The sequence below is a fragment of the Labeo rohita genome, chromosome 6 (assembly GCF_022985175.1).
Source record: "Labeo rohita strain BAU-BD-2019 chromosome 6, IGBB_LRoh.1.0, whole genome shotgun sequence".
NCBI lineage: Eukaryota > Metazoa > Chordata > Actinopteri > Cypriniformes > Cyprinidae > Labeo > Labeo rohita.
The window spans coordinates 9,342,648-9,358,960 of record NC_066874.1 but is presented as its reverse complement, the minus strand read 5'-3'; the positions used below and the strand labels follow the sequence as shown (position 1 = coordinate 9,358,960).

At 36.6% G+C, this 16,313-nt stretch overlaps 2 protein-coding genes across 2 annotated transcripts; one reads left to right on the top strand and one right to left on the bottom strand.

Annotated features, from left to right (window-relative positions):
* Positions 1–249: 249 nt before the first annotated feature.
* dytn (dystrotelin) lies at positions 250–9,904 on the bottom strand. Its single transcript, XM_051113543.1, has 15 exons — positions 9,845–9,904; positions 8,946–9,007; positions 8,759–8,833; positions 8,442–8,643; positions 8,284–8,369; positions 7,410–7,510; positions 7,260–7,331; positions 6,858–7,021; positions 4,933–5,044; positions 4,552–4,682; positions 4,326–4,461; positions 4,137–4,210; positions 3,863–4,013; positions 2,122–2,611; positions 250–522 (listed from the first exon to the last, which is right to left on the bottom strand). Exons 1-15 carry the CDS (start codon positions 9,880–9,882, stop codon positions 419–421), a joined length of 1,998 nt encoding a protein of 665 aa, XP_050969500.1. The 5' UTR covers positions 9,883–9,904; the 3' UTR covers positions 250–418.
* Positions 9,428–13,131, top strand: casp20 (caspase 20, apoptosis-related cysteine peptidase). Its single transcript, XM_051113541.1, has 5 exons — positions 9,428–9,481; positions 10,362–10,705; positions 10,799–10,904; positions 11,911–12,403; positions 12,496–13,131. Exons 2-5 carry the CDS (start codon positions 10,379–10,381, stop codon positions 12,620–12,622), a joined length of 1,053 nt encoding a protein of 350 aa, XP_050969498.1. The 5' UTR covers positions 9,428–9,481; positions 10,362–10,378; the 3' UTR covers positions 12,623–13,131.
* Positions 13,132–16,313: the final 3,182 nt, after the last annotated feature.

Genomic DNA, 16,313 nt, shown 5'->3' with positions numbered 1-16,313 from the left:
TGCGTCGTGGTACTGTCGTTAACGCACGTCAAAGACTGACAGGAGAGAGAAGAAATTGTTGAATACAATTGTTTTCATTGCACACAAAAAGTATTCTTGTAGCTTCACAAAATTACGGTTGAACCACTGATGTTACATGGACTATTTTAACGATGTCCTTACTACCTTTCTGGGCCTTGAACCTAATAGTTGTGTTGCTGTCTATGCAAGGTCAGAAAGCTCTCGGATTTCATCGAAAATATCTTAATTTGTGTTCCGAATATGAATGAAGGTCTTACAGGTTTGGAACGACATGAGGGTAAGTAATTAATGACATAAATTTCATTTTTGGGTGTACTTTTTTTTTGTGATTTTACTGAGAGTTGGAAATTGCTGTGTATTGGTTACAAGTTATTTTGCCACCCATGGTTGGTTGCCATCATGCCAAACTGATGGTCCTCACAGAAGAGACAAGATGAGAAACAGAATCTCTGACTCCCTCTGCTGCCGACATTAGCTTTTCTTTCTGCATACTGACCAACCCTGATGGAGAGAAAACGAAAACTGTCACAAAAATATATATTTACTTCATATTATTTACTATATCAACTACTATACATACAAGATTTAAAATAATTAATATATTAATAAATATTTACAGTTGCAATCAAAATTATTCAACCTCCTTGACCTGCAAGACATTTTGCTGCAGAGAACAAATTGTTTTTATTTTCTGAAAACAATTTATTAAGCACATCAGTACACTATTAAAGAAAGCTCACTAATACACATTTGAGTAATTGAGAGAACGTAAGTTGATGAATAATAAATAAAAAAAATCAAATTGGCTCTAAACGCTCATGTTCAAAATTATTCAACCCCCAAAATTACAATTTGGTGCAGAATCTTTTATTCTTTAAAGCCACCAACAAACACTGTTTGGAAGTGCTTAGAAGCTTCTGTCACTTCTCTACTGCAATCTTGGCCCATTCCTCGCCTGAAAAAGCTTTTAGATCACTGATAATCTTCAGTTTTCACTTTGCCACTGCTTTTTCTTCAAATTTAATCAAATATCAATGAGAATTAAATCTGGAGGCTGAACAGGCCACTCAAGAACATTCTATAACTGATCCCTGAATGAAGCATAAGTAGATTTTGGATGTATAATTTTGGATGATTGTTCTGCAGGAAAGTTGATCATTAGCTTCAGTCTTTGCACCAAAGGCATCACAATTCTTGCCAAAATGGCCTGATACCTCAAAGAGTCCATCATATCTTTCATATGGCCATGATTTCCACTTCCTGCTACAGTAAAACAACTCTATAACAGGACTGGTCCACCTTCATGTTTGACCATGAAGATAGTGTGCTTCTGCTAAACTTTGCCTTTTTTGCACCAGACATACTGCTAATCCATAGGTCCAGAAAATTCCAGTTTGGTTACATCACTCCATACAACATTCTAGAACTCCACAGGTTTATCCAAATTCATTTTTGCATGTTCACGTTGACCGTTTTGTTCTTTTTGGTCAAGAGTGATGTTCATGCCTGAACATGAAGGCCATACTTGTCTAGTGTTGTTCTTATATTCTGCACTGAAATGTTTTTCCTCCTTTCGTCAGGTCATCTTGCAAGTCTTTGGCTGTCAGTTTTTTCTGAGATGTTCTGATCAAACATTTTATGATATTGTGCTTTTTTTGTTTAACACCTTTGCCATATTTGCTACTTAACTTCAGCACATGTATGGGCTAAATGTATGCATGCGTTTCAGCCCAAGCAAATTCTGTTATTTAAATAGAGTTTCTAAAGGCTTAATTGTGTTTTAATTAAAATAAAACTTAAAAACAGCAATGTTGAATAGGGGTTCAATAGTTATGACATAGCTGTGTCATTAAAAAATCCTATAACTCAAAAACATGACACTATATATTGATATTATCACTTTTAATATGCCGGTAAACTGTTATAGATGCAGTTTTAAAAAAGGAAAAGTCCTGGATCTTCCTGGATCTTGTAAAGTACCACGGTCTCTGGAATTTGAATAATTTCAATTGCAACTGTATATCAAAACATATACTGCATTTTGAATATATAACTAATTATAGACAAAGCTACAAAGCATTATAAAATGACTGCACAAACCTGTGGCTGTATATAGAGAAAGCTCATTTCGAAGTCGCTGTACAAGCTCACAAAGTTCCTCTTCCTCATCCATCTCTGAGTCGCCTGAGTCCGAATGCTCTTTCAGAGCTAAATCAGACAGGGATTGAGTAAGTAAAGAAATATCTTGTCTTTCATGCAGTAGCTCATCCTGTTCCTCCAGTAGCTTCTCCTCCTCAACTTCCTCTTGCTGTCCTGAAGCTGTATGAACATCCTCTTCTATGTCATCCAGGTTTGTGGAGATGTCTTCTGAAACCTCATAAAAAGTCTCCTCATCCACTTCTATCCTTCCTTTTTGATATGCTTCTCTACCCTCCTCAACCTCATCTTCTCCGCTAGAGCTATCTTGAGGTTTTAAACAGCCAGGTTGTGTCAAGTCGTTCTCACTAATGCTGTCATCATGTTCTGGTTGAAGGTTTGAATGGGAATGAAAGTCAATTCTGAGCTGATCTCTGTCCTTCAGAGTCAATATCTGTGAAAATGACAAAAAAAATCTCACAATTTTTATCTCACAATTCTGACCTTTTTTTCACAATTGTGAGTTTGCGTCACGCAATTCTGACTTTTTTCTCAGAATTTCGTGATACAAACTCGCAGTTCAGAAGACAGAGACATAAACTCGCAAATCTCAGAAATAAACTTGCCATTCTGAGACACAGAGTCAGAATTCCAAAATATAAACTCACAATTGTGACTTTTTTTCTCAGAATCTCAAAATTCTGACTTTATAACATGCAGTTGCAAGTTAAGTCAGAATTGTGAGATATAAACTCACAATTCTGAGAAAAAAAGTCACAATTGTGAGTTTATATTTTGGAATTCTGAGAACATATCAGTCTTTTTTTCCCCTCAAAATTGGAGTTTTAAAAAAAGAAAAAAAAAAGTCAGAATTGCAAAATTTTTACCTCTAAGTTCTGACCTTATTTGTCACAATTGTGAGTTTATATCACACAATTCTGAGAAAAAAGCCAGAATTGTTATAGAATTGTTATTAGAATTTTATATCACACAATTCTTACTTTATAACTTGCTATTTTGAGTTTATATCACACAATTCTGACTTCATAGTTCACAACTGGAAGTTTATATCTCACAATTCTGAGAAAAAAAAATCAAAATTGCAAGAAACAAACTCAAATTTGCAAGGAAAAAAAGTCAAAATTGAGTTATCTCCAAATTCCGACTTTATGTGTCGCATTTGTGAGTTTATGTCATGCAATTTTGAGAAATACATCAGAATTGTGACTCTATATTATCAATTCTGACTTTATAACTTGCAACTGTGAGTTTGTTATGCAGTTCTGACTTTAAAAATCGCAATTGCAAGTTTATATTACGCAGTTTTGAGAAAAAAAATCTGAATTGCAAAATAAAAAGCCGCAACCTTTTTTTTTCTTTTTTATTCATTCAGCTTCCATACTTCTGCACTTAAAAAATAGGAATAGTTTTTTAATTACCTATTTACATTTTTAAAATAAATTATTCATAATAAATTCCTATTTTTAAAATAATTTATATTAGAACATTATATGAAATTCAGCATAAATCTGCATACATGTATTCAGTTAAAATGGTTAACATAATTAAAATATAGCTGTGAAACAAGCAATATTTAGTTAAAATGTGAAATGAGATTTAAACAAATTGGATGTGGGCCTAGGTAATATATAAACCTGGTTATTGTGCATACATTTAAATAATAGATAGATAAATAGATTCTCACATGTCTGACTCTGTCCAGTTCTTCTTCCAGATGCTGGTTATGTTGGTTCAGCGCCTCCATCATGGTCTTCAGCTCAGTACATTTGTCCTCCAGTGAATCATGCTCTGACTGGGCTGCAACTCTCCACACCTGAAACTCCTTCTCCAGAAGCCTATTCATAACATCACAAACACACTGAGGTCCAATATACAAAATAACAAATACAAAACATTGCACACAAAACTTACATTTTTTTAAATACTTTTAATAAGATTTATTTTGACAAAGAGCCCACCATTTATCTCTCTGCAGCTCTCTCATAGCCTTCTGAGTAACACTGATGTCTTTTTGGAGGATAGCTGTTTCTCTCTATAACACCGTAAACATAAAAAATAACCCTGGGGGCCATCATGTATCATTATGATAATCTAGAGTGAATTTTACTTTAGTTGAACTCTATTGTGAAACACTGCAGGTAAGTTACCTGAGGAATCTCTGTCTCTTCTGTCTGCAGGCATTTAGTCTCTACTGTAACCACAGGAGGAATGGCAGTCAGACCTGTTTCAGGAGCATTACGTACATCTGGATGTGCTACAGACTGCAGCACTGGAGAAGGGGCACTGCAGACACAAATAGACATGAAATCATCTGTATGCTGTTAAATATGTACCAACACAGGAAAACACATACTGTACACACAAAATTTGTACATGTATTGCAGCTCTGCATTAGAGCTTGCTCTCAGGGCTCTCTTCCTCTCTGCTTCTCTCCGAGTGTGCCGAGGTACCAAAGCGTGTCGAGCGCTGGAGGCCAGTGACGCCATTGACTCCTTCCAGGATGGCTGAACAAACAAAATATATGCAAACAAAACATGTATAGCATAATTAAAAGTAAAGGAGTATTTTAGGGTTGTCAGTTACTAAATTATATGGCAAATAATGAATTAATTGATTGCATATTAATTATTATTATTATTATTTTAATATAATTAAAAACTAAAATCAATTATTTTAATTAACCACATTAAATTGAGGCATTAAACTCAAAATCTTAGTTAATATATGTAAAATATTATATGCTTGGTTGCTCACCTGAGTGCAGTATTCCAGTACAGGATGAGAGGGCTTGTGTTTCCTGCTGCGTCTCTCAGTCAGAAAGCAGCTTTGGCACAGGTGTACGTTCAGGCATTTCAAACAGCGATACCTGTGGACAGATCATACCAGGTCATGCTGTTATCACCTACATTATCACATGAATTTCAACCCCAGTACAAACATACAGTACCAATATTTAATATTACACTGACCAAAATTATAAATGCAACACTTTTTTATTTGCCCCCATTTTTCATTAGCTGAGCTCAAAGATCTAAGGCTTTTTCTATGTACACAAAAGGCCTATTTCTCTCAAATATTGTTCACAAATCTGTCTAAATCTGTGTTAGTGAGCACTTCTCTTTTGCCGAGATAATCCATCCACCTCACAGGTGTGGCATATCAAGATGCTGATTAGACAGCATGATTACTGCACAGGTGTACCTTAGGCTGACCACAATAAAAGGCCACTCTAAAATGTGCAGTTTTATCACACAGCACAATGCCACAGATGTCGCAAGTTTTGAGGGAGCATGCAATTGACATGCTGACTGCAGGAATGTCCACCAGAGCTGTTGCCTGTGAATTGAATGGTCATTTCTCTACCATAAGCCGTCTCCAAAGGCATTTCAGAGAATTTGGCAGTACATCCAACCGGCCTCACAAACTCAGACCACATGTAACCACACCAGCCCAAGACCTCCACATCCAGCCTCTTCACCTCCAAGATCGTCAAGACAGCTGCTGCAACAATCGGTTTGCATAACCAAAGAATTTCTGCACAAACTGTCAGAAACCGTCTCAGGGAAGCTCATCTGCATGCTCGTCATCCTCATCGGGGTTTCAACCTGATTGCAATCCGTCGTCGTAACCGAATTGAGTGGGCAAATGCTCACATTCGATAGCATCTGGCACTTTGGAGAGGTGTTCTCTTCACGGATGAATCCCGGTTTTCACTGTACAGTGCAGATGGGAGACAGCATGTATGGCGTCGTGTGGGCGAGGGGTTTGCTGATGTCAACGTTGTGGATCGAGTGGCCCATGGTGGCGGTGGGGTTATGGTATGGGCAGGCATTTGTTATGGACAACAAACACAGGTGCATTTTATTGATGGCATTTTGAATGCACAGAGATACCGTGACAAGATCCTGAGGACCATTATTGTGTCATTCATCCAGGGCCATCACCTCATGTTGCAAGGATCTGTACACAATTCCTGGAAGCTGAAAACATCCCAGTTCTTGCATGGCCAACATACTCACCATTGAGCATTTCTGGGATGCTCTGGATCGGCGTATACGACAACGTGTTCCAGTTTCTGCCAATATCCAGCAACTTCTCACAGCCATTGAAGAGGAGGCCACAATCAACAACCTGATCAACTCTATGCGAAGGAGATGTGTTGCACTGCGTGCAACTTGATATGCCACACCTGTGAGGTGGATGGATTATCTCGGCAAAGGAGAAGTGCTCACTAACACAGATTTAGACAGATTTGTGAACAATATTTGAGAGAAATAGGTCTTTTGTGTACATAGAAAAAGTCTTAGATCTTTGAGCTCAGCTCATGAAAAATGGGGGCAAAAACAAAAGTGTTCCATTTATAATTTTGGTCAGTGTATTTATCCACCTTATTTTTCCTGGAAGAGTGGGCGTGGCCATTTGTAAATATTCTGGGTCTGGCTTCTGGTCTCATCTGTGTCCAGCTATTTCTAGCTATACAAAACAGCTCATTTTCTGCTTGATATTGCAAATTGGCATGTCTTACTATATTATTTTAATGTATTATCTTAATTATGAACACGCTGGTTTGTAGTGCAAACAGTTTTACTGTTTACTGCACTTTGTTATTACAGCTGTGGGCCAGTAAACCAGTTTAAAACCCTATCAAGTGTATATGGCAATATTTTGAAAAAGCATACCTGAGGCCAGTGATAGGAAAGGCTTTACAGGCATGGCAGCGGACTCTGTGCTGTACAGCCTCACTCACTGATATCCTGTAGAGAGTGGACAGCCATAACAGCAGCCGGGGTTCTGACTGAAGCCAGCCAATAAAATGCTCTTCAGTCACACGTGCACCGATTATCTGAGAGAAAAACAGTATTGTTTGTTGCTTTGAATAAAAGATTCTGGTAAATCAGGGATTTTCAAACTTTTTGATCCCACGGACAACCAAACAGCATGGTCCACTCGTGAATGAACTTTCTAAAATTAAATATTCAGTCAGAAGGTTAGAATAATTGAGATTTTTATTTTTTTATTTTAATTATTTAAGAATACAGTAACAAAAAAAAGTAATTAGTCATTAGAAAAATATACCATACCCCACTGAAGCAAGAGGACACTGCAGCTTCAGCATGACCAAAAACATGATTTTCCTGAACCACTGCTGGAACCTTAACCAGACCATTAGAGTTAGAAATGTGCTAGTATTTGTTAGAAGTGGGTCTAATTTATTGGATTGCTTTTCTCACATGGCTGAGGTCTTCCAGCAGGATTTTGAGTGCACTTCGACTGATGGAGCCCCTGTCACTCTCCTGATTCCCACTGTAGCTCTCAGCCAGTCGGAACAGAGCTGCAAAGACCACAACCAAATACTTAAACATGATCCTAACAACATTATTATCCTAAAAGATGGATTACATCTGAATCAGAAATACTAGATGAGTAAAGTTGGCGAACAAACTTGCCTTGACTGAAAATTTGAAGCAGCTGTAAAAGCTTGAAATTTGAAAGTTTAGATAGATTAGATACATGTTGATATGTCGCTAGTATGATTAGCACATTGCTAACATGTTTCTAGCATGATTAGCATATTATGTTTTTAGCATGATTAATATGTTGATAACATGATTTTAATGTTGATAATTAGCATGTTTCTAGAATGTTTTAGCATGTTGTTAAATTGTTTCTACCATTAATAATATGTTGCTAACATGATTTACTGTGTTTCGAACATTATTACCATGTTGCAAACATGTTTTAAGCATGATGCTAGTATGTTTTAGCATGTTGCTAGTATGTTTTAGCCTGATTAGCATGTTGCTAACATGGTTCTGATATGATTAACATATTATGTTTTTAGCATGATTAACATGTTGATAACATGTTTTTAATGTTGATAATTAGCATGTTTCTAGAATGTTTTAGCATGATTAACATGTTGCTAGCTTGTTTCTAGCATTAATAACATGGTTTAACATGGTTTAACATAATTAGCATTTTGCTAGCATGTTTTACCATGTTACTACCTGTTTTAAGCATGGTTAACATGTAGCTAGCATGTTTTTAGCATTATTAGCATGTTGTTAGCACATTTCTAGTCTAGTAAGTGAATGTGGAGCAGACCTCTGTGTTTAGCTGAGAGAGAGTCTCCACAGAGGGCGACCAACGCGGCCTCCACTGACCTGAGCAGAATAACACCAGTTTGCTCTCTAAAATAAAGCAGAAAGTTTAAAATACACTTGCATAAAACTGGTTAAATGTCAAATGTAGTTACCCCTCACCTGTCAAACAGTTTAAAGAGCAGCCTGGTGGTTTGATCTGTAGCTTCAGGAACCTCCTCACAAGGAAGTTCATGTGAAATGCTCTGGAATAGCTCTTCTAGATGCTGCTGTACATCTTCTTGAGCAAGACTAATCATTGGTTCCCCAGAACTGCATAAAATATTTAAAACTGGGCGCAAATCCTGTAGTGACACCAGGTGCACTGAAGTTTGAAAAGAAACAGACTCACTATGAGATATATGTTGCAGGCGGGTACAATAATATATTGTTAATGTATCCAGCTGTGTTTCACATAAAAGTAAACATGGAAAACTCACTCTGACATAGTTTTTGTAACGCGCGAAGCTTTAGAGCAGCTCGATACACTGCAGGACGAACCTCGTTTAGACCTTCTATGGGAGAAATACATGAAAAGAGCACAAAAAAGAAGACAAACTGTAATTAATTAACTGCACAACACAAGTTGTTTTACACAAACACTTTTTTTGTCATTTTCAGTCTTACCAATGCTGTCCAAATCCATAACAGTCCACTGCTGGATAACACACAAGTTTATCTCTAGACAACTGGAAAATAAATAAATAAATAAACGTTTGCATCTATTCATTTGTTTAATTTACCTTGCATTATTGTTATTACTTTGTTATACTGGCACCTTTGAAAAGTCTTAATTTGCCATCATTTGGTAGGAATGATGGCCCTGGTGAAAAAAACAGCATATGCTGGTAGCTATGTTTTGATGACCTAACCAGCATCCCAGCATCAAAACATGCTGTTTTTTTTCACCAGGGGGGTATGTGGGTATTTGTTACATATGACTACATATAGGTTTATGACTAATATTTATTTTTATAGTTATATTTATTTATTTACTTATTCATTTTCATTGTGAGAGTTATTGTAGTTACTTTTGAAAACTGCAATAAATAAAGCGGATTACTCAGCAGAAGACTAGGCAACACAGAATATCTGGCAACCCCACATTCAATTGATTTACGCAGCCGAAGGATTTCAGAGGGAAAAAGTCATCTGACAAGACGGTGAGTGTTTGACTGTAAAATTGTAGATGTAACATACTATTTATTAACAACAACACATCTTAATGCGTCTATGCTATTATTACTCCAAAGTACACAGGTTGTGATGTGTATAATTGTAATTTACGTAGCGCAAATAGCTACAGCTAACAGTTACACTTTCGCCGTGTTCAAAAGAAAAAGCGAAAACAGAAAAATAGTTTAGAAACTGCTCTATAAACTGTTTTCTTCTTTAACGATTTCGTTTCCAGAGAATCGTAAACCGATCTATATGTTAAAGTCATAAACACAATAGTAAATTATCAGATAAGTATATCGAACTATTAATGAATAGATTTAAAACATAATGCTGGACTTATGGCTCACCTGAACGCTGTAACATGAAGTTTTCCTTGTGTGAACATCAAGCCTTGTGTAAATTGCGTGCACAAGCTGCCACTACCTGGTTTGTATTACTTGTTAATAATGTATGAACAGAGCTTTTGTTTCATTTAGTCCATGTCTGTACCCTTTCGAAAATTAATTATGGTTTTACCACAAATATAACCAAGAAACCATGGTTAAATCATGGTAACGACAAATCAATCATGGTCTTCATACTCTAACTATAGTTTAACCATGGTATCTGTACTAAAACTGTGGTTATACAAATGGTAATCAATGCGCCAAACCATGGCTACTACACATTTACTATAATAAAACCATGGTTGATTTTCATAAGGGTACTATTGGCTATTATTAGCTTAGTGACTGCTTTTTAACTATGTATAATATAGAATAGCATGCATCCTTGCTTTGCAGTGAATATGAACAATTTACTGTACTGATGATGCTTTGCCTTAAATTATTAACTGTCTAACCTCTCTGTTTTTCTTATCTCCAGATCCTCAGGGTTGAACTATGAACAAAAAAGGATCAATTGACGTAATTGTCAAAAATAAAGTTTTCCTCATTCAAACTTTATCTGGAGAGGCCAATTTCATCTTGCAGCATGTGCACCAGGCTGAAATTATTACAACACGTGACTACGAGAACCTCTCAGATATTTATGAAAGAGAGAAGAAAGTCATCCACCTAATTGACAAAGTCATGAGGAGGGGGGAGGAAACTTGTCGTCGATTCCTAGAGCTTTTAAGACAGGATAATATATTGGAAACTTTTCCAGACTTAAAAGGTCATGCTGTTATTGCTTCTCCAGCCATGCCACACACCTCTCCAGTGCAGGAGGTGAAGTTCATATTTGAAAACATTCAGCTTGCTGTAAATGCCACAGTCATGTGTGTTCTGTTCCACTGATGTGCACATGTGCTTCTATTTCAGGTCTGTGAATACAAAATAGAAAAAATTCCACGTGGTAAATGCGTAATCATCAATAATGTTGATTTTCAGACCATGGCTGAAAGAAAGGGATCGGATAAGGACAAAGGTACTTTTTTTAAATATTTTTTGATGTATTTAGGGTAGTTAGCATAAAGGAAATAGTTAAAGTTTGCTGAAATTGTACTCACACTCAGGCATTCCAAGTTACTGATTAATTTGTTCCTTCATCAAAACAGATTTATAGAAATTTAGCATTACATCACATGTGCACCAGCGGATCCTTCGCAGTGAATGGGTGCCGTCAGAATTAGAGTCTAAACAGCTGATAAAAAACATCACAGTAATCCACAAGTAACTCTAGTCTATCATTTAATGTCTTGTGAAGTGAAAATTTGTGTTGTTTGTAAAAAAAAAACAAAAACAAATCTATAATTAAGGCATTTTAACTTTAAACGGTTGCTTCTTGCCAAAATACCAGACCATAATCTATAATAACGCTTCCTCTAGAGAAAAAAATCCGTCCGCTGTTTTGACTTGTAAACACCATGCATATTTCCCCCCTGATTCAGATGACATGACTTCATCACTGGAGAAAGCAATATTATGGATAGAGGACGCGTAATTTACCTGGAAGCAACATTTAATGTTGAATTTATTAAAAACATGCAGCTTTTATCTTCACAAGACATTAAATAATTGACTGGCATTGTGTGGATTACTTGTATGTTATTGTGGTGTTTTTATCAGCTTTTCTCATTCTGACTGCACCCATTAACAAGCAAGTGATGTAGTGCTAAATTTCTCCATATATTTTCTGATACTAAGAAACAAACTCATCCACACATTGGATGGCCTGAAGGTGAGTACATTTTCATTTTGGGATGAAATATTCCCTAAAGTTATGCTCCTTTAGTTACTGCGCTAAGAAACAATTAAATAATTGGATTTGCTTTAATAATTCTCTTATTAAATCTATTGATTTAAACATTTAGCAACTGTTTTTTTAATAAATATGTTGTTTATACAATTCTAAATTATAATAAATTATTATTAATTTGTATTTGTACACCTGGATTGATGGAGTTGCTCATATTGTCTCTTTTCAACCCTAGAGTATCTTGCCAAAGTTTTCCGCTGGTTAAGGTTTGAGGTGGTGGAGCACAGAAATAAAACTGCAGCTGAGATGAGCAAACTTCTCGAGGACTTGGGGAAGACAGTAGATGGAGACTGTTTTGTATGCTGCATCCTCTCTCATGGCGAAAAAGAAGGAGTCTGTGGAACCGATGGTGCTGTTGTTTCTGTTAATAAAATACGGGAGCCTTTCACTGGCATTAACTGCCAGAGGCTAGTTGACAAGCCGAAGCTGTTTATTATACAGGCATGTCGTGGGAAAAAAAATCAACAACGTGTGCATGTGCAAATGGATGGTCCAGAAGATTCAGAGATGGAGGTGGATGGTGAAGAGTTTGATAGCACAATCCCATCTGACACGGATTTCCTTATTGCCAGGTCAACCACTGATGATCACTATTCTTATAGAGAGCCAGAAAAAGGTTCCTGGTTTATTCAGTCACTTTGCCAAAACCTAGAGCAACATTGTCCAAAGTGAGTTGCATTTTTATGTTCATTACATGCACAAAATCAGAATTATATTATCAAAAAAAGTAATTTTTTATTATTTATTTTTATGTTTCCAGAGGTGCAGACATCCAGACAATCTTGCTTTCTGTGAATAATGAGGTTAGCAGTCGGGGATTCAACTCCAAACAGATGCCCATCCATGAAGTCGCCTTGAGGAAGAAGCTGGTCCTGCGTCCGGTGTGAACCACTGAAACCTCCTACAGTGTACAGCACTGCTCGATATGCATTATGGTTTTATATAATAAGGGAATCTTTACTCGTACATTCCTGGCTTTGTTGAAGTTTTTTAAAGGAAGTTTTTTGTTTTTAAATCAGGCTGTGACTGTTTACTTCAAGGGAATCATGAGCCATTTGAGTTTTTTTCTAAGTATATTTTTGATACTGCATTTTTGCAGATATGTTTTATACCCATTGTCTATACTGTTATTTTAATGTTCTTTCTGTATCTAATTCAAATACACTGATCCAGGTATTTATGGCCATTCATTTTTGTCATAAGTGTGATTTTGTTATGGTGTTTTATCAGTGCAGTAAGACAAGAAGCCTGCTGGATTTCCTTATGTTGAACTTTTTAAAATTACTTTTTTTCCCCATATCAGTCCTCACTGTATATGCACCATAATGGCAAATTAAAAACAGAATTGTCACAACTTCATGTATCAAAAAAAAAAAAAAAAAAAAAACTGAAATAAGTACATTGCAAAAGTATTCATACCCTTAACTGTGACAAGCTTTGCACGTCTGCATTTAGCAATTATCTGTCATTCTTTTCCTTACGTCTTCACCGCTCAAGCTATGTCTGCTTGGATGGGGTCGGGCAGACATAATTAGGTTTCTCCAGAAATCTTTGATTGGGTTCAAGCCCAGACTAGCTGGGCCTCTCAAGGACATTCACAGAGTTGTCTATGAGCCACTCTTGCTGTGTGCTTACGGTCATTGTCCTGTTGGAAGGTTAAACCTTATTGCCAGTCTGAGGTGCCTGGTCTCCTTCAAATTGCTTGAAATTGAGGTTCATCAGACTACAAAATGTTGTTTCTCACAGTCTGATGGTCCTTATGTGCTTTTTTGCAAATTCCAAGTGCGTTTTCATGTGTCTTCACTGAGTAGAGGATTGAATCTTGCCACACCATCATAAAGCCCAGAGTGATGTTTGTCATCTGTAAGTTTCTCCCATCTCCATCGTGGGATTACAAATTTAAGGATCTGTTTAAAGTATGCTGATCCTATGCTAGGTTCTAATATATATCAACATGAACTGAAAAAGTTATGTATATTGTGACAGTCTAAGAGCAGGCAGCCCAGGCCTTGAGACAGTAACCTTTTGTCTTTATGCAGTTCCTTTACATCTGGCAGGTTTTCCCAAATTAAATGTAAATTCTAAGCTCAGGGTATAACTGTGCCTTTTGTTTAAGCACCTATGCATTTGAATGACACTTGACATATGCTATATAGATTAAGGCTGAGAAAAATCTTTTACTGGGCTGATTTCCTGTACTGCATTTGCGTGCTTTGTTTAGATTGATTCCACCTCTATGTACTCCTCCTCCTTGAAACCTATATACTCTGCTGTGCTGAGATTTTGTCAGACGACTTTTTGATGACTGCAGCGCCACACAGCGAGTATCTGAATAAAGAGAAACTTCTGCTTCAAATATCCAAAACGTCTCCTGGTCTTCGCTTCTGAGTTTCCAACACCATATATGATCATGGAGCTCAACTAGAGTGATCATTAGCTTGTTGGTCACCATTCTAGCCAAGGTCTTTCTCCATCAATTGCTCAGTTTGGCCAGGAGGCCAGCTCTAGGAAGAGTCGTAGTTGTTTCAGACTTTTTCCATTAAGGGTAGTGGAGACCACATTTTTTTTTTTTTTTTTAAATCTTGCACAGATGTGTGGCTTGATGCAATCCTGTCTCTGATCTCTACAGTCAGTTTTTTTTTTTTTTTAGCTCAGGGCTTGGCTCTCATGCATTTCCACCTGTTAAACTGTTAAGCAATATGAATGCTACTGAGTTAAATTTCAACTGTCCCAGATAAGGTGAATACTTATGCAATGAAATCATTTACGTTTTTTATTTTTAATAAATTTGCAAAGATGTTAAAAACCTGTATTTTGCTTTGCCATTATGGTGTATGGAGTGTAGATTGATGTGGGAAAAAAGTAATTTAAAGCAGTTCAACATGAGGCAGCAATGTAACAAAATGTGAAAAAATGAAGGGCTATGAATACTTTTCACAAGGTACTCTATACCAAATTTGATGTTTTCGTAACCAAAACTACAACTGCATTTTTTGAGCGTAACCTGACCGATTGGTCAAAAGGTGTATGAACCTTAAATAAATCTAAACCTGAAAACTATTACAATATCTCCTGTGTCTGTTTGGACTCTTGTTTTGTATTTTTGCTGTGTTTCTGTTTCCCGTTCTGTTTGTAGTCTTTTTTTTCTATAGTTTTTCTCATCTTTCAGTTCCTTGATTGCCTTTCAGGTGTTTCTTGTTGGTCTATTAGCTCTTTTTGTACATATAACCTTAGTGCTTCATCTGTTCTTGATCAGGTCCTGTCCATCCCAGCCTGTTATGTTGGTTTGCTTAGTTCAGTTTCTGTTATTTTGTTCCTGTAAGATTTCAGCAAACAGATGGTTCCCATTGATGGTTCTATAATTACACTACAAACCCCAGAGTTTTAATGGAAGCGTTCTTAAATATACACACACATTTGTTCCAACTCAAGCCTAGACCTGTTAAATCAAAGCAAATCATAAGTCAGTTAAGACCAATTTGCTTTTTATTTTTTAATTGCAAACACGTATTTACAATACAGAAATTTTGCAGATAAGTGCATATTACATAAACCGTAACAAAAAGACTTTTCTGCATGTAAAATAATATTTGAACTGCTTAAATACAAAAACGTGGTCCATTACTCCATGTACAATGAAATGCATTTGACATTATCCAGTTATGATAACATTCAACAACACATAAACGTGATGTGAAAGACCATCAAATCAAATGAGTTGCTGTGAGAAGAGCTGTTTCTGACAAGGTAAAAAGGGTGTTGTTTTACATCACCACTGAGGAATTTTAACCAAAGTACGTTACAGACATTTCATGAAGACCCTAAATTATCATACCTACTTGTGGAAAATGGGCACCCAATGTCCCCATTAAAGGTGCATCGTAACTGACCCCAAAAGACCCAGAATCCATCTAAAAAGTTTTATGATGAGGCATATTAAAACACAGATAAATCACTGCATCAGCTTGCAGTGTTAGGCTCATCACCTTCCATTGTCAATTGCACTCACTCCTGTTGAAAGTCTTCAATCTGGCAACCGTTGTGACCCCAGTGGAGTTTAAGGAGAAGGCCAGACAAACTACTTTCTCCAATATTCTGAATTTAGACTGCAGTACCAATTTACAACCGGTAGCTATATATAGTACATACTTGACTTTTATGGATTAAAACTCTATATGCATTACAAACAGTACTTTTCACAGAAGTGAGTAGGGATGTTAACCGATGACCGTTTGACCGGTGGTTGACCGTATCAACGTTAACCGGTCAAAGTTGTCGGTAGTCGGTTAAAAAAAAAAGTGATATCTAAATTAGGCTATTATAGACAGTGGACTATACGCTACTACAGTTAGCCATCTCATTCCTCATCTTTTTGTGTTAAGTGAACAAATTATCCCTCACACTCAATTTTTCATAACTCGCCTGTTTGTACTTAATAAACCAATAAAAACATTTGGCGCGAGGTCACAGCGTTTGGGTTCGCGCGCTCACAAGGTTTCCGAAAAGTAAAGGCAACAGGCTAAAACACTCGAGGTTAGAGCGGCGTCTCTTCGGAGCTGTCATTTTCTTAAATGAGCC

What these genes read in the sequence shown, in the direction of transcription:
- casp20 (XM_051113541.1), top strand. Translation starts at nt 10,379, where the DNA reads ATGAACAAAAAAGGATCAATTGACGTAATTGTCAAAAATAAAGTTTTC. An exon ending in GGGATCGGATAAGGACAAAG is followed by an intron (nt 10,905 to 11,910) that starts GTACTTTTTTTA and finishes TTTCAACCCTAG; the next exon opens with AGTATCTTGCCAAAGTTTTC. An exon ending in CTAGAGCAACATTGTCCAAA is followed by an intron (nt 12,404 to 12,495) that starts GTGAGTTGCATT and finishes TTATGTTTCCAG; the next exon opens with AGGTGCAGACATCCAGACAA.
- dytn (XM_051113543.1), bottom strand. Translation starts at nt 9,882, where the DNA reads ATGTTCACACAAGGAAAACTTCATGTTACAGCGTTCAG. An exon ending in TGTCCTCTTGCTTCAGTGGG is followed by an intron (nt 7,022 to 7,259) that starts GTATGGTATATT and finishes TTTTTCTCTCAG; the next exon opens with ATAATCGGTGCACGTGTGAC. An exon ending in AACTGGACAGAGTCAGACAT is followed by an intron (nt 2,612 to 3,862) that starts GTGAGAATCTAT and finishes TCATTTTCACAG; the next exon opens with ATATTGACTCTGAAGGACAG.